General features: G+C 39.2%; 1 protein-coding gene across 1 annotated transcript in view; it reads left to right on the top strand.

Annotated features, from left to right (window-relative positions):
* Positions 1-19233, top strand: part of LOC124605114 (platelet binding protein GspB-like) — a 298012-nt gene that overhangs the window by 82861 nt on the left and 195918 nt on the right. Inside the window, exon 12 of the mRNA XM_047136572.1 lies at positions 4588-4818. Coding sequence (XP_046992528.1) covers positions 4588-4818 — 231 coding nt within the window. The remainder of the gene's footprint in view (positions 1-4587; positions 4819-19233) is intronic.

Here is a 19233-nt window from a genome sequence, read left to right as displayed (position 1 = left end):
CTTCAGTATATCCTCTCTTCTCGTCATCCGCCAGGCCTCAATCTCCGCTAATTTCAAGTTGCCGCCACTCATACCTCACCTGTCTTTCAACAACTTCTTTGCCTCTACACTTCTGCCTCGACTGACATCTCTGCCCAAACTCTTTGTCTTTATATATGTCTGCTTGTGTCTGTATGTGTGGATGGATATGTGAGTGTGTGCGAGTGTATACCTGTCCTTTTTTCCCCCTGAGGTAAGTCTTTCCGCTCCCGGGATTGGAATGACTCCTTACCCCCTCCCTTAAAACCCATTTCCTTTCGTCTTCCCCTCTCCTTCCCTCTTTCCTGATGAGGCAACAGTTTGTTGCGAAAGCTTGAATTTTGTGTGTATGTTTGTGTTTGTTTGTGTGTCTATCGACCTGCCAGTGCTTTCGTTCGGTAAGTCACCTCATCTTCGTTTTTATATATAATTTTTCCCACGTGGAATGTTTCCTTCTATTATATTAACTATAACTATATATATTTGCCACCTCTTTGCAAAAGCTTTACGGTAAATACTTTCGATGTTCATACTCAGTGGGAACAAATTAAGTTTTCTGATTCTGAGGTGTCTTAGTAGACGATAGATACTATATCAATAGCTCTGCAGCTTATATAGTCATATTCATGAGGTGTTAAAAGAGATTTGGTCTCATATTTTTACTTCCCAACCAGTACTGCACTTTATATATTCAAACAATTGAAAATCTAAGATTGAATAATGACAATATTATGAAAAGGATAGGTGTGTGTGTGTGTTTTGTCTATTTCGGAAGAAGGCGTGCTGGCCAAAAGCTTATGTGTTAAGTAGTCTTTTTGTTGTGCCTGTCAGCGACTCAACATCTCTTCTATATAGTAAGTAGCAATCTATTCTTTTCATAATATTATACTTTTTATATTGGAATTTATGTTGTTTTATTCAGTATATTTTCTTCAGTCTTTCCTTTCTGTTTTGTTGTAGATTTTGGTCTCTTATGCTCCTATGCTGTAACTGCTCTTCATCTATGGTTGTTTATTGCCCTCACTGTCAGTTATAACTTTTTAAGTTCCCAGACCACTTTGGTGATTGTCTTATCCTGTTCATCTTTCCATTCTGTGACCCATGCTCCCGGTAACTTTCTGGTTTGAATTTAGAATATTTTCTCTAAACCTTTGCTCTCTTTTGGTATTTTGATGAATCTATGGATCCTCTGAAGTCAACAACTAACATTTGTCATTTTTAGATTTGGTTGTTCATATATTGTTACATATATTTAGTATAGAACAGAAGCTGAATAATTTTCCTTCCATCAGTATTTTCATCATTGCTTCAATAAGGAAAAAAGATATCATTACAGCGTAACCATTTAAGAACAACGTAGATTTCCCTTTCCTTCCTTTTTTGCTTCATGGTGTTCGTGTTGTGTCCTCAAGTACCCACATATCTATGGTTGGAGATGCTGTTGTGAAGTTTAAAGTGCCTTGTGTTTTGGTATTTTATCATTCTTTCCAGATTCTTAAGATCAGACATTTCAATCTTCTTGCGGAAGCCCTTAGTGAGAAGCTCAAAGTGTCAGATCAGAAGGATGCCCCAATATCAAATCCCAAGAACTTCTGATATGGTCAGCAACAGCAATGGAAACATATCTTTTATGAAAAAAAAAGCCACTTTAGAGTAACTGCTACTCTTGATTGATAGGAAGAGGTGCAGTGGGAATTTGTTATAGACTTAGTTGTGGGGTACCTATTTTGTTTGTATTTGTGGAAACTTCATTAAAAGTGCTGCTAAAATCTGTAGATTTAAGTTTTAGTACAACAATTGTTTTCCTTCACATATAGCTGTTAATAAAAATCTTTTCTAAGGTTGTGGTCCTAAACGTGTAACAAAAGTTTGTGCTAAATTTGTAATATTGTTGTTGATGCTCTTAGACTTAACATGTCAGGATGTTTTTGAAACTGAGGTTACATGTAAAATCCAATAGGAAACAATAGAAAGCAATATATCCATACCATTTCTCAAGTGTAAATCTGCTTGCTTTCATTTTCTTGATGTTCCATGTTATGATTAATGTATGTTTGTTATGCATTGAGATGACAAAAGCTTTGTGATACCTCCTAATATGATATTGGACCTCCTTTTGCTCAGTGTAGTGCGGCAATTCAGACTGGCATGGACTCAATAAGTTGTTGCAAGGCTCTTGCAGAAATATTGAGCCATGCTGCCTCTATAGCCCTCCACAGTTATGAAAGTGTTGCCAGTGCAGGACTTTGTGCACAAACATAACCTCTCAGTTACGAGGATGGTTTGAAAAGTTCTCAGAATGGAATAGAAAAAAAAGTACTTACATCACTGAAACATTTTATTTTTCAATGTAGTCTCCTTGTAGATTAATGCACTTGGTCCATCGATGTTCCAGTGCCTTGCTCCCAGCTCGAAAATGAGTTTCCTCCAGGCTTGCAAAATAGTTCTCACTCCAGCTATCAATTCTATGTTTCAATTGAATCTTTGTCCACTAAGAAAAATTGCTAGTTTTGGGAAGAGATGGGAGTCTGACAGAGCCATAGGTGAATAAGGCAGGTGTGGCAACAATTCATACCTTAGTTCGTGTAATTTTGTTGTGGTGAGATGGCACGTGTGTGGACGCACTTCATGGAAGATGACTTTCTTCCTTGTTAAACCTGATCTTTTTTTCACGTATCTTTTGTTACAATTTGCCCAGGAGGTTGTTATAGTATTCTCCAGTAATTGTTTACCCAGTGGGGAGATAACCTACAAACAGAATCCCCTTCATATCTCAGAACACTGATACCATGACCTTTCTCGCTGAAGGAATTGTCTTTGCTTTCTTTGATGGCGAAGAATCAGCATATTTCCACTGCTTTGACTGTTGTTTTGTCTGTGGGATATAATAGTGCAGCCAAGCTTCATCTGTGGCCACAAACTGGTGCAAAAAATATTGTTTGTTTCTCCTTAAACGGGCCAAACATTGTTCCGATATGTCCATTTTCATGCGTTTTTGATCCAGCATCAGGAGTTGAGGCCCTCATCTTGCAGATAATTTTTTTCATTTCTAATTCTTCAGTTAAAATGTGATATACCCTTTCAGATAACATCTGGCAATTTCACACACTTTCAATCAGCGATCCTCCATGACCCTTTTGTGCACTTTTGCAATGATTTCTGGGGTAGTGACACATCTTGGCCGACCAGTGCGTGGATCATCATCTATGCTCTCCTGACCAAATTTAAATTCATTTGTCCATTTGAGAACAGCTGAATATGAAGGAGCAGTGTCCTCCAGTGTATTCTGGAAATCAGCATGAATGTCCTTTGCTTTCATACCTCTCTTTAGGAAATACTTAATCACTGCCCAAAACTTTTTTTTTCCATCTTCACAAATCACTACTTCGGAACAACAGAGCCACATCACTGCCATAGCTATCCCTCAAGGGCACTGATGTGGCACATGTTTACAGGTAACAGTCCAATGAATATCTACAGGAACAGTCCAATGAATATCACATGAACAACTCGTTGCGCTAACGCTGACCTCTTGTGTTGATTCCGAAAACTTTTCAAATCGCCCTCATATGTCCCATAAGTGTTTCATGGGATTCTTGTCAGGCTATCTGGGTGGCCAAATCATTCACTTGAATTGTCCAGAATTTTCATCAAACCAATCGCCAACAGTTGTGGCCCGGTGACGTAACACATTATCATTCATAAAATTTCTGTCATTGTTTGCGAACATGAAGTCCATGAGTGGCTGCAAGTGGTCTCCAAGTAGCGGAACATAATAATCTCCAGTCAATGATCGGTTCAATGTAGCCAGCACCAGATTGCACAGTCCCTTGTTGACAACTTGGGTCCATGGCTTCACGGGGTCTGTGCCACACTTGAACCCTTCATCAGCTCTTACCAACTGAAATAGGGACTCGTCTGCTCAGGCCATGGTTTTCCAGTCGTCTGCGGTCCAACAGATATGGTCACGAGCCCAGGAGAGGTACTGTAGGTAATGTCATGCTGTTAGGAAAAGCACTTGCACGGGTTATCTGCTGCCATAACTTATTAATGCCAAATTTTACCACTCTGTCCTAATGGATACATTTGTCATACCTCCCACTTGATTTCTGTGTTTATTTCACATAGTGTTGCTTGTTTGTTAACACTGACAAATCTATGCAAATGCCATTGCTCTTAGTCATCAAGTGAAGGCCACAGTGACTACTCTGACCAAGGTGAGAGGTAATGTCTTAAATTTGGTACTCTTGTCACTGTGGATCTTGGAATATTGAATTCCATAATGATTTCTAAAATGGAATGTCATGTACGTCTGTATCGAACTACCATTCCACCTTCAAAGTCTGTTAATTCCCATATTTCGGCCATAATCATGTCAGAAATCTTTCCACGTGAGTACAAATGACAGCTCCGCTAATGCACTGCCTCTTTGTACCATGTGTACGCGATACTACCACCATCTCTATATGTGCATATCGTCACCTCAGTGTATATCTGTTCATAAGCTCTACGAATCTGTAAATGAAATGTAATGTTGCTTGTTCTAAATGTAGCTGTGTGCTGTTGCAGGAGGGCTGACTTGAAGGATGAAGTTCCTCTCTTTGTTGACCTGTTGCTAGAACAGGACAAGTCACTCAAGCTGAAGGAACTATGGGTCCAGGATGGTGGATCTGGTTTCTATCCTCCTCCCTCTCTCCAGGCACTGCTCCAGACTTACCTAATCGATGTTTTGGACACAACTGCCAAACATCGCTTTGTGATATATGTATTCCTTGATCTTGCTGAAACGCTAGATGACAGGTAAGATTCAAGTAAAACAAGTTTTCAGTGAAAGCAGTTATGGTTGTGAGCTCAGTTTTTGGTAGGAGACTGTAGCAGATGGGATTAGCTGTTAGACATTCCATTTCTCATATTAATTACACTAATTGAGGAGCGTTTTTTCAAAACTAGATAAATGCAACAGATACAGTTTTTCATAAAATGAGTTTTTCTTTTTTCACCTAGGTTTAATATTTGAGCACATGAATTTTCAAAGACTAGTAGATCTCACTGACATTAGTAAAATGTTGTAGTGGAAACATATTAAAATTTAATTTTTACAGTGTATTAAGATGTGATTATTCCAGTCTTTTTCAAAAGTCAATAAATGCTTATAATTATTGCTGGTATCAGTTACGTTGCCTCATTTAATTCCACATGTTTTTCCACAGTTAATATTTTTATGTCTGTAGTGTTTATTATATGCCTGCATTGTTGTAAAATACATAATTTTGCATATGTTATTGTCTACAGCATTTTTTAATTTATAGTTTTCGACTTTATTGAGAGCACAAACAATAATAATGGAAATACAGTGGCGTAATACAATAATAGCAGTGATAAACAATGGAAAAACCAGTATGGAATGCAATAATATAATGAAAAGGAAAGTTGCTGCTTACCGTATAGCGGAGATGCCGAGTCACAGATAGGCACAACAAAAATACTGTCACAAATAAAGCTTTTGGACAGTAAGGTCTTCATAAAAAAAAAAACAATTGCGCACACGCAAACGCATCTCACACACACGACTGCAGAGTGTGTGTGTGTGTGTGTGTGTGTGTGTGTGTGTGTGTGTGTGATATCTAATTTTGATGCAGACCTTACTGGCCGAAAGCTGTACTTGTGACAGGCTTTTTGTTGTGCCTATCTGCGACTCAGCATCTCTGCTATATGGTGAGTAGCACCTTTCCTATACAGAATATTGTAATGGCAGTGATAACTATTTTAGCATAATTGTTTAGCTTATATTGTCAATACTTCATGAAGTATAAAATTAATAACGCAAAAAATATTGCATTTTGCAATCACATTGTTATTGTAAAGTTTATCCTCATACAGCTGCACAGTATTCATCTAGGACATCTGTGTAAAACTCCTTTGCACACTCTGGAATTTCAGATGATTTCAGCAAGACCGAAACTTTTTTCTTCTTTCCTTTGCTTACTTTATTTTGTGTTGGTAAAAGGGGGTGGATATTCGTACTATTTGGTGGTATGGTTTCTTTTGTCTCAGGATGTCAACTTGTATTGGATCTGCAGAGTATGTATTACTTACTGACACATTAACAATTTCCTTTGTTTTCTTGTATGAGATGACATGCTGGCTGTTCATTTTGAATAGTAGCTTTGATTTTAGTAGTTTCTGAGCACTATCTTTGAGATATTTAACACTCCAGTCAGTGTTTAGAACTTTGAGAGTATCATGTTTTTCTAAAATATCGTAATATTCTTTAGGAGACAAGATGCTTTCTTTTTTTCTGTATGACATATCATTCTACCAACACCTGGTCTGGAGGCATGTAGCTATGGACACTAACTTGGAAGAAGTGGCTAATGTTATTGAATTTTGTGCTCTTTTCCAAGAATGTGGTGAGCACCACCGTCATATCAAGGTTTTTTTATTTTGGCTGCTGCAAGAATCTGATAATAGATGTTTAGAATTGGTGCAATCATCTGGTTGTTCTTTATGGAAGTCAGAAAGTAACTTCAGCAAAGCCAAAGCAATTTGGTGGTATCATCTTGAAGATTCTGTCTCCAACCAGATGTAGAAAATGATGCCTTCCCTTTTTTGCTCCTTAGTATGAATCATGATGCACGTTTGTGTAACCATACTTGTCTAGCACAGAAAACCTCACTGACTAATAATTTTAGGAATATGCTGGTATTCTGTCAAAGCAAATCTTAATGACAGTAGGATTATCTTCCTTCTTTATACTCTTAACGCTTTCCTGGATGACAAGAGACAGTGCGGTGTTGGGTTGCACGACTCACCCGTCTCTACCAGTTGACTTAACACATTGTGCGTGCAACCGATCCTCTTCTTCGGGTTATCAGCTATGTTGCTCTCACTGTTTAATTCATCTCCGAAGACTGTATCAGGTTAAGGGGAATATTATTAACCAGCTCTATATTCTTGAAATAAATTATTTACTTGTAGGCTCTTGTCAGTTCAACAACAATATATTTTCGACTCTCATCCCAAAGTAACAATTATTCTGTACAAATCCCAGCAAGCCAACTGGTTCCAACATGTATGTTAGAATCTACAAAACATTCATACAGTTACATATGTTCTGCTTCATGCAGAGCTAAGACATACAGTAAAAGTCTCTATATAACACATGCTTCATCTGTCTCTGTAACAATCCTCATGTCACCACATACCATGGAACATTATCCAAATACTCTTTGACTTTTTGATATAACTTCTAGGGTGTTGCTTGTAACCACTTGTCGGGGCCGCTTGTCTGACACAGCTCCTGGCTCCTCGTGACCTCTGTCCTTCCTGCACACACAGACGTGTGGTGTAGTAAAAAGGCTCTGTCACCCTTGTCATTAAAATTCGGGTGTTCGAGACAGTAGAGAGCCAACTGTCTCTAGAATTTACACTGAAATTCTATAGACACTACAATATCATAAAACCACTTTGCACAAACTTCATGTAATCTGTGTCAAGCTTATACTTCATTTCTACTCTGCAGGCAAGTGGAGCAGGTATCGTATGGGCTGTTCTGAATGTTAGATTGAAGTATTTGTAAAATATTTGCTGGTATTTTGATAAGAAACATTGTTTCAGTTCAAATTTTTTTTCTTTCTTCACAGAATTTCCTGAGCATTATATTGACTATGAGATCTGAAGGCAAATAACCTCTCATAGACGTGCCCCTTCCATGGTCTCTCTCTCTCTCTCTCTCTCTCTCTCTCTCTCTCTCTATTTATATTTTTTATATCATTTTATCATTTTTAATGTCAATAGTTAGCTCCTTATGATCCTTTCCTGTTCTGTTGACTCCTTTGGTAACCTCCATCCTTCATAGAACCAGCTTGCTAGATAGGATAACCTGTCTTTTGTCATTCCAGATACTCCTAGGAAAATGTTTGCACAAACAGGCACCAGTCCACCATTCCTTTTTCTAATGGTATACTTTATTGTAACTGTTTTCTTCCTTTTTGCTTTCTGGGTGACCACTACTCTGCACTGAGGTGAAGAAATGTTAAAAAAAATTTAAAAGAACTTATCTTGATGTATTTTATTTAATGTCAAGTGATGATGAAAGTGGAAAAATCTTATCAGAGTTCAGCAGCTTTGCATTCTTTTGGTCCTGTAGCTTTTTAATGTGAAGCCTTAAGTCCATAGTTGCATTTTATGATAGGTTCATTTTTACACTTCTTGCTTTGCATTCAGGTCGATGTAAGCTGTTCTTGAATTGGGATTTTCTCCCATCGGAACATTCTTTAACCTTTATGCCATTTTCAGAATCACAGGAATCATCATCCGTCCTGCTTCTGCTTGCAATATTTCCTTGTAGATCTACATGTGAGTGTCAGTGAATATTTGTTTAAAAGGAACCTGTGGGTGTTCCAATGACAATGAAGTCTGACTGCAACACTGTTCATCCCAGTAAATAATATTACAACAATGAGTACCATTGCTTACAGCAACAAGTATACTCCATTATTATTAACTGCTTGCTGCGGAAAGAGAGCCGAGACATGAGAGAGTAATTACATTGCATTTGTCATCTTCTGCTATAACTATAAGAATTTGTATATGGTGTTTTGCGAGTACCTTATTATTTAGAGTGTTCATATACACAGCAGTAGTTGACTGTTACTAAAACTTGTTTAAGGGGTTGACTTTGCTAAAACTTGGTTCTGGGATTGATGTAAAAGGACAACATTATGCCATCACCACACCTAACTCAGTTTTGAAATGTTTTGCATGTATAGAGTTTTGAAAAAAGGCTCCTCAATTGTGTATCATAAGAGCTCCCCTGCACTTCTATTCAATAACCTCTACATATGTACTATGTAAGACACTATACAGTTTGTGGTGGATACTTCTGCTACTTGCATTTCACTAGAGTCTTAAGACGTATCAACTTTCCAATAGACCAGAACATTCCCTGCGAATGTCTCATCGTGTAGCTTCTGACGTTATCCATCAGACAATTGATGTAGACTCTAAACAGTAATAGTCCCATAACTCTCCCTTAGGGTTTTGCAAATTTAATTTAAATCAACTGATTTTGTTCCACTACAGATTATAACATGTACGACAACTCGAGACTTTCTGTATGAAGAATGTCACCATTCAGTTTCCTTGTTAGCAGTTTTATTAAAATTTTATAAACCTCTCATTTTATTCCATTTGGACTAAGGGAGTAATGCTTTTGGGTCAGCAGCACCAAGCATCCTAGAAATATGAGATCCATTCAAAAAATTTTGGAACATTCATAATTTTGTGCCAATGATGGGTTGGAGTGAAATGTGGTTGATATCCCGGCAGATACCTGTGTTCAGTGTGTAACTGCTGGAAGTTTCATTGTTGTACATCCATTAGTTATTGGTCAGTGCTGTATTGAGTAGAATGTTGTCACACAGTTTGCGAATTTCGACGTGGCAGAGTTAGAGGAGCAATGCATTTGCATTAGGTGTTGCGTGAAACGCAAGAAAACCTTTACAGAGACACACCAAATGATGCAGGAAGCCTAAGGTGATGAGTGCTTAAGCGGTACTAGCTGTTATGAATTGTTCACAAGGTTTAAAAAATGGCTGGACAGAAGTTAAAGGTGACCCCCTGTTGGTGCGTGACTATGCCTCATCCTCTGTACTCTCCAGACCTGGCACCTGCGAGTTATTTTTTTTCGTATTTCCAAAGTTGAAAGCCCTGGTGAAAGGACAGAGATTTGCAATGATAGATGAGATAAAAGAAAATTCGCTGATGGCTCTTCGCATGATCCAACAAGTGGCATACAAGGAATGCCTCCAGAAGTGGAAGCAGTGTTGGGAGCAGTGTGTCAATTGTGGAGGAGGGTATTTTGAAGGAGACCATGCACAATGAGTAAAAGGTAAGCATAGAAAAATTTTGTGGACAAAGTTCCGGAATTTTTTTGAACAGACCTCATATTAGACCTTGTACATAAGAAAGGAGTTAGTTTAGCAACTGGAGCTTTCCGAATGAGCCCTGTCAGTAGCCAGGAATACCACCGTTGAAAATAAATTCTAATAGAATTTATTTGACTATGTAATCATGATTACTAATCTGTCAAATGACCCCTTTCATCCCATTTTCTTTCACAGTCGAACAACCTGGTTATTCATGAACTGCCATAGAACAGTACGGTGGCAGCAATAAGACTGGATGACCTCCATCGAAAATTTCAACTTTCTCTGATTACCTGTATACAATGCAGCCTGTCACAAACACCTCTGTGGTATGTTCCCCAACCATTAGTAGAGATGGACCTTTGGTACGACACCAAAGACAATTTAGTTCTCAAACTCTTATTACTGTGCCTTTTATTCCATCATCCAAGAGAACCAACATTTATTTTCCTTTACACCAGCGGATCAAGAGATAATGAATGAGTTGGTTATGCATATGTACACAAATGGAATTGAGAACAACATTCTATATGAAAAGAATGCAGTAATTATACTGCAGAGTTAATAGCCTACATAGAGCAGTACAAAACTTAATTGCTTTCCCTCAACAGAATTTCATCAGACACGGAGAATTTTATCATACACACAGAATTTTTGAGTGTACGGGAGACAATAAAGTACTAACCAAAACACTCATTGGCCTCTGCCGTTCATAACCTTGGTAGTACAGGGATTTCAACACCCTTCTCTGAATACTGAGTCACGTCTGTTCCAGGTAATGAGCTGGCTCACAAACTAGTCGAAGAAGCAATGAGATTTGAAACACTTAAACCAGGCATTCAAAGTGCTGACTTAGACACACAGTAGGTACCACATACTGAAGAAATGGAAAGGCACATGGCAAGCTAGTACTCTGTCCAATAAACTGCAGACCATCAAACACACCTCTAAGATCGGGCAGATTTTTCTGTAAAGCTCAAGAAGGGAAGGTGTTGTGTTATGCATTCTTATAATTGGACATGCCAAAATAACTCGTGAATTTCTACTGCGACGAGAACAAACCCACCACACTACTATGGAGAAACATTAACCATTCACCACATCCTTAAAGATGTAAGACTACCCAAGACTTGTGACTTCAGATGAACCTAGAACACCATTTATTGGAAATTTTAGCAGATGATGAAACAGCTACAGCTCATGCTCTACACTACCCACAAAGGAGTGGGTATTACAACAACATTTAAAGATAACACTGTTATGTGTCGGCTTATAGGGCAGTGGTAGGAAGTTGGGCTCCCTCTACCATTCAGCCCCAAGGTGCCATCCATTCCATTCTTTGCACATGAATCTGACATGTACAACAAAATCCCTGAACATGAGATATTAACTACATAAACTAGGCTGCCATTTTACCTTTTACATGGTGATCTAATTTTTATATTTGGCAGTTCAGTTTTAATATTCTATTTACCCATTTTGTGCAACTAATACAGACATATAGTAGTTTCATTACTAGTAAGTAAAGAGGGAAAAAGGCTCTTACCTGTGCCTTTTTATGCCTTGAAAGGATTGAGGAGCTGACAACCACATAGCTGAATCTGTTTGTTTACCACCACCACCACCATTATTTTACCCCATTACATGTTAAATTGTTCTGAATGCAGTCTCAGATCTAAGTAGTTCGTATTGTGTTCATATTTATGATAGAACTGTATTGAAAGGATTCTGGAAGTCAAGGAAAACATCATAAATCCAGGTGCTATTGTATGAGATTCTGGATTTCAAGGCTAACCAGAGCAAGCTGTTCGGTGAGATCTCTGTTTACACTGTCAAAGTTGTTTCTTATAGATGATGTTTTAATTTGCGGAATCATAATTTGTGAAGGTAAAATGTGCTCCCTAATTCTTCAACTGTGATTGACATCTGCAATATAGGCCTATAAAATACACTGACAGAAAAAGAAATCGCAGAACCAAGAAGGAGTAGTGCGACATAAACTAAAGTTGGTAGGCACGTTCCTACATATGAAAGATGATATCTATTTAGATTTCATGCCAGTCCCATAAGAGCGGTGCTAGTATTGTCTCTGAGCATACAAATCAGCATGCAATACACACTGTAATGAACATGAGCGTTAGTTACCTTAAAGGTTGGACATGGTGAGTTGATGTTACCGACAATGCCCTTAAGGCTACAAAGACTCCATTATCAACACTTCACTGATTGTGAACAAAGTCGTGTAATTGGGTTATGAGAAGCTGCATGTTCCTTCTGCAATATTGCAAAAAGACTTGACAGGAATGTAGCCTCTGTACATGATTGCTGGCAGTGGTGGTCACTAGAATATACAGTTGGAAGAAGACTGAGCTCCAGACAGTCACCTGGCATTGTTGAGAGGGAAGGCCATCGTGTTCGATATATGATTCTAGTGCATCATACTGCATCTGCAGTAGCGATTTAGGAAGCAGTTGGCTTCACAGTGGCGCAACAAACTGTTAAAATTGTTTACTTCAAGGACAGTTCCGAGCCAAATGCCGTGCAGCATGAATTTCACTGATCTCAAACCACCACCATTTGTGACTTCATGTGGAAAGCTGGGTATGTCTTGGTGCCGGTGATAGCTGTGTGTTGGTTAGGAAGCCAGTTGAGAGCCTGCAGTCAACCTGTCTGGGTGCTAGACACACCGGACTACACCTGGAGTAATCGTTTGGGGTGTGGTTTCATATGATGGCATGAACACCCAAGTGGTTATCCCACACAGCCTGACTGCAAATTTGTATGTCTGTCTGGTGATTTGACCTGTGGTGCTGCCATTCATGAACAGTGTTCCAGGGAGTGTCATCCAACAGGGTAACGCCCACCTACATACTGCTGTTGTAACACAATGTGTTCTACTGTGTGTCAACATTTTGCTTCGGCCTGCTTGATCACCAGATCTGCCAACAATTGAGCATATATGGGATATCGTCGGATGACAACTCCAGTGTCATCCACATACGGCATTAACTGCCGCTATATTGATCAAAGAAGTGCAATGGGCATGGAACAAACTCCATCCCCCAAACTGACAACCAGCAGCTGTGCAACACGATGCATGCACATTCGCATTCTTGCATTTAACATTCTAGCAATTAAAACACTTGGGATGATTGTATAAAGTATTTGCCTTAGATTAACACAGGAAATGACCTCAGATCAAGCTTAACACTGAAATCTGCATTTTTGTCAGTAAGTTTAGGTTAAGGAAATCAATGAACAATTTACTTAATGAATGCAAAAACTAGATCTCATAACAATTCTTAGAGATGTCTTATTTATTTGATTAGTTTAAAGGCATTTTATAGGCACTTACTGGCATAGTAAGAAAAGAAAATTTAAATATTTGCTGTGAACAGTTAAGTGTTGATTTTGAAAACTGCCAGTAATAATTGAACATCTAATATAAATGTGCTGTCTGGGCTTGAGTATCAGTACCTGTGCAATGCACATTAATTTTTTAACTACAAAACACATGCTTAAGCTGCTATGACAACCGCTTGTGCGTTGATGAATAAAACAAAGAAGTATAAGTAAGTCATTTAGCAAAGTGATGTTTATCAGCCTCTGCTAATATGATTGTAGTGGTAGTTCAGAGGTTGCATTCTGGCACACAGTGCAGAGGACCTCAGCTTCAAACTTGGGTTAGTTCTCAGAATTTTTTTCCATTCGATATTACTTTCTCTGTTGTAGTGGTCATAATGATAATTATAACACTACATTTTGAAACCATACAGTATTTTCAATTTTTTGAATGTTCTGGGCCACAGTGGTGGGCAGCATTCCATCTCCAAGAACATTATATGATTTATACGATGTTCTTTCCTTTCGTTTAACTGTATAGGTATCTGATTATTCCAGCGTGTATACTGATGATAGCAAAGGACGAATCCATTCTCAGAATTAAATGATAAATTATTTAAGCTGAAGTTTCACATGGACAAAAATAGTGTGCAGCAGTTACAACTAAAGTTGAGAGAGCATGTGCTGAAACCATCCAAAAGAAACGAGCCACTGATCAAATGTGCATGCTAATTCTCACATTTTTTTATTACTCAGAAAATTTTCAGATGGTTGTTGACGATTTGTTTAAAATGCATTTAGCAATAGCTTTCAGAGCTGTCCATAAGGTACACTGGCCTTCATTGATGCACTGAAGAAAGAAGTCATCAAAATGCCTGCACAAGAAAATGAACTGAGGAAAATCCAGTGTCATTTTTATCAAATAGTGTGTTTTCCTGGTGATTTAACTCCACCCATAACCCCAGAAATCTCCTGGTGGCAAAAGTACAGAGGTATTTAGGAATGATCATGGGTGGTTTTTGTTAAACTTTCAAGCCGTCTCAGATGCTAAGCTTAATCAGGGTGTATTAAAACATACACAAAGCATCAAAAATAACTTTGGGATGAAAATCCTTCTACGAAGAAATTCCAGTGCCAACAGAAAATAAAGTTCGTAAGAGCCACAATGCAATTAGTGTGGAGCTTACTAACATTGTATTTCCATAAAATAGCTACAATTTTTTTGTAACAATATTACAAAGAGGAAGTTTGCTGCTCACCATGTAGCGGACATGTAGAGTCGCAGACAGGTGCAAAAAAAGACTGTCACAATATAAGCTTTTGACCAACAAGGACTTTGTTGAAAATAGACCCCCCCCCCCCCCCCGCCCCTACACACACACACACAACTGCAGCCTCTGGTAGCTGAATCCACACTATGAGTAACAGCAGCAGTGCATGTTGGGAGTGGCATCTGGGTGGGGCAAGGACGAGGCTGGGGCAGGGAGGGGGAGGGATAGCAGGGTGGGGGTAGGGGACAATGAAGTGCTGCTGGGGAGTGTGCAAGGATGAGGTGGAGAGAGGATAGGGCAGCTAGGTGCAGTTGGGAGATTAGATGGAGGGCAGGGAATAGGTGGGGAGGGGGAGGGGAGGTTGCGGCAAAGGAGAGAAGCATAAAGAATGGGTGCATTGGAATGACGGCTGTGTAGTGCTGGATGGACTGGAAATACGGAAGTGGCTGGATGGGTGAGAAAAATGACTAATGAAGGTTGAGGCCAGGAGGGTTACAGGAACGTACGATATATTGCAGGGAGAGCTCCCTCCTGCTCAGTTCAGAAAAGCTGGTGTTGGTGGGAAGGATTCATATGGTACAGGCTGTGAAGCAATCATTGAAATGCTCAGCAACAGGGTGGTCCAGTAGTTTCTTGGCCACAGTTTGTCGACAATGAAGTAAGGGGTTGGGAGCACGGGTTTTATAAGGATGGACGAATATATTGTGTAGGTGTGGTGGACGGCAGAATACCACTGTGGGAGGGGTAGAAAGAATAGTGGGCAGGACATTTCTCATTTCAAGGCACGATGAGAGGTATTTGGAATTGTGGCAGAGAATGTAATTCAGTTGCTCCAGTCCTGGGTGGTACAGAGTTTCGAGGGGAATACTCCTCTGTGGCCAGATGGTGGGACTTTGCGGGGTGTGGGAGACTGGAAAGATAAGTCACGGGAGATTTGTTTTTGTACAAGGGTGGGAGGATAATTATGGTTTGTGAAGGCTTCAATGAGACCCTCGGCATATTGTGAGAGTGTCTGCTGATCACTGCAGATGTGATGACCATTGGTGGCTAGGCTATGGAAGGGACTTTGTGGTATGAAACGGGTGGCAGCTGTCAAAGTGGAGTTGTTGCTGGTGGTTAGTAGGTTTTATATGGACAGAGGTATTGGTGTAGCCATCTTTGAGGTTGAGGTCAACATCTAGGACGGTGGCTTGTTGGGTTGAGTAGGACCAGGTGAAGCAAAAGGGGGAAACATTGTTGAGGTTCTGGAGGAATGTGAATAGGGTTTCCGCACCCACTTTCCAGATTGCAAAGATGTCATCAGTGTATCTGAACCAGGTGAGGGGTTTAGGAGTCTGGGTTTTTAGGAAGGATTCCTCTAGATGACTCTTGAATAGGTTGGCATAGGATGGTGCAATGTGGGTGCCCATAGCCATACCCTGAATTTGTTTGAAGGTAATGGCTTCAAAGGAGAAGTAATTGTGGGTGAGGATATAGTTGGTCAAGGTGACTAGGAAGAAAGTTGTTGCTTTTGAATCCGTTGGGCATTAGGAAAGGTAGTGTTCAACAGCGGTAAGGCCATGGGCATTTGGGATGTTAGTGTAAAGAGAGGTGGCGTCAGTAGTGATGAGCAGGGCACCATGTGGTAAAGGGACAGGAACTGCTGCGAGTCAGGGGAGGAAATGGTTGGTATCTTTTATATGGGAGGATAGGTTCCCAGAATTTGTTAGCTATAGTAATTTCAATTTTTGGTATTCTGTTGTGTCCTTATATGGACCCAAGACTATTTCAAGCAACAAATCTTTTTTGTGTGCAGAGAAATCTGAAGATCACTCCTTTTTTCTGTTTACTTTCCTCCATCTTGGGCACAATGTCCTCAAAAATAAATGTTTTTCTACAATGTATGATTAATATGTAATGTCAAAGCATGACATTTGTGTTGATAGCCAATTTTAGCATGTTGATAAGCATGCTTTGTGCTAACTCAGTTCAACACTGAACCTTCTTTGGTGGATCAAAATTTAGTATTACACAGTAGACCTTTGTCCTGAACAATGTTCCGGCATTGAACTAAAATCAAAATTGACCTCCAGTCAGTAATTTTTATACAGTCGGAGCTCAGTTGATGTGTGTGCTGAGACTTAATTTTGCGTATGAGATTCCGTGAACAACTATGGTTGGGGAAAAGAAATTCTCATTCTGTCATTATGAAGACAAAAACCAGAAGTTGCATTTGTAGTGCTGTCTGATACATGGGCATTGTGTGTCATTCTCGACATTCAAAAGAAACCTGTATGTTTACTTGTCCACTGCATCTGTCCTGCAAAGCTGAGTTCGTAGCACTCATTCTCCATCCACGTGGCACGGCATCACTTGTTTTCAGAGCAGGCAAGCACTCACAGATTGTGGCCAAACAGGCGCTTGCCCCATTCTGTGTAGCTAAGAAGCATTGAGGCTAGTCTTGTTGCAACCCAAAGGAAGGCCTGCAGAAGAGCATTGTGCCGCTCCACTTTGCAGCTTTGTGACCTATGTATATCATCCATGTGCTATCCATGCAGCTATGAAAGCCATGCAAGCAACTGTGTCATCAGATGAGGTAGTATTATTAATCTTTGGCAATGTCAGGCAAGCTGTACAAAGTATGCTCTCTCTCTCTCTCTCTCTCTCTCTCTCTCTCTCTCTCTCTCTCTCTCTCACACACACACACACACACACACACACACACACCTCTACACACATATATATACACTGCAGCAGAATGAACCCCCTGCAGGAAGAATGCACACTTCAGTGCTCTAATGCTTACCAAGATATGCCAGAAAATTACATAACCAAAGTGCGATCCCAGTATCTTCACTGTCCTAAAATGTATCTGCTGGTAGAACTCAATGACAACTGAACAGCAAATAAAGGAAATGTAGTGTGGGCCAAGGAAGTGTAATAACATGGCTAATGTTATCAATATGTGAAAGATTTGTTAGTGTTGTCAACACAGTCGGATTCTTCATTCAAAATGCTGTTGTCTGTGTGAAAGTCTCATTTCTGAATAAGAGAATGAAAGTATAAGAAAATGAAAACTTATTTAAGCTGTATTTCTACTTTGTGTACTGAAGGGAGCTTACTCTAAATGTCATAAAGTGAAAGGTAATGTCACTGAGTAAAAGTATTTCATGTCAAGATTATTAGTCAACTTCTTGGAACCTGCTACATATTTTAAAAGACCTAGGAAAAACATTAATAAGCACTATGAAATGAAATGAAATGGAAAGCAAAGAAATGTACAACCACATGTAGGGAAGGTGAGCGGAAGGCTTAGGTTCGGTTCTAGGGAGGCATGATGCATCTGTTAGGGAAACACTTAAAAGTTGGCTAGTGTGACCTAGTTGAAAATACTGCTTCAGTGTTTGGAATCTTGTCATCTAGAACTGACAGCCAATGTTGAAGGAATTCATAGAGTGCTATCATAACAGCTTTGTATAACCCACATGGAAATATAACAGTGATATCCTTGTCACTTAAATGGAAATGTTTGGAAGAGTTTCACAAATTTAGTGAATGGTATTTGAGCTACACAGTCCTATAGCACCCATTGTATATTTCACATAGGGATCACAAGATAGATGGTAGTGTTTTTGGAGGAATCCCAAAAGGCTCAACCCCTGGCAGTCTCTTCAGACCTACATCATTATCTGTGGGATTGGTCCCATGAGATTTCTTTGTGTGTGCTAGTCGTGTGGACCAACGTCCAGATTTGTGTGGTTGAATTATTGAAGTGATAGGACTGATTGCACCAGTGGTCCTTTCAAATATGGATATGCGAAACAAATCATCTAAATATGGCCACTTCTACAATTAGTACACATAGATGTCTAATAAAACTCCATAAATACCTCCCCTCTTATTTGTTGCTCTTAATACAGCAAGGACAGTGACTAGATGTTAAGAGTCCTAGTTTTTCAATAATCCAATCTGAACAACTGTAAGTTCTTAAGTAACAAAATGTTATGTGATACAGAATGAGCATTTTTCTCTATCATTTGGATTGCAAGATGTGTGTGAAGTTAATTTTTTTTAAAAAAGGGTGCAGTCTCAAAGAGATTAACATGAAGAAAATTTTTAGTTCGTTATCAGAATATAATAAAATATGAGAAAGTGTGATAAGAACAAAGAAGAAATGCAGATACCGTAGAGAAGGAAAGTTTTCTTCAGGTCCAGCTCTAATGTTTGTAGACCCTGTTAATCATTCCCACCCACTTTTTGTATAAGTTGAGCTACATTGGAAACATTGTCTTGAAAACTTTGTACTTTTGGTGAGATTCTTAAGATTTGCCTTCAACAACCACCTCACTGTTAAACTCAATTATTATGAGTGGGCTCCAGCACAGACCCACTGAGATGATTGAGTTTGTTCATTATAGTTGTATGGTCTATTCATCCAGTGCGTTTCACATAAGTATCTCCATGGTGTACGCTCCAGCACAGAACTCTCGTTTCTTCTTGTGGTATACTATCAAGGCTGTGGGACAAACAGCTCAAGCCGAGTTTCTGATATTTACAAGCAGTGACGTAATCAGGTGCTATAGATAAGGCTGTGGTTGATCTTTCTGAACAATCCAGCTATTCCGTATATTTTTCAAAATGCTTTTTTACATGAGATCAAACAATGGAAAATCCAGGATGGAGTGTAACAATAT

Source organism: Schistocerca americana, chromosome 3 (genome assembly GCF_021461395.2).
Source record: "Schistocerca americana isolate TAMUIC-IGC-003095 chromosome 3, iqSchAmer2.1, whole genome shotgun sequence".
NCBI lineage: Eukaryota > Metazoa > Arthropoda > Insecta > Orthoptera > Acrididae > Schistocerca > Schistocerca americana.
The sequence above is the reverse complement of the archived record's forward strand: the minus strand, read 5'-3'. Positions and strand labels throughout refer to the sequence as shown.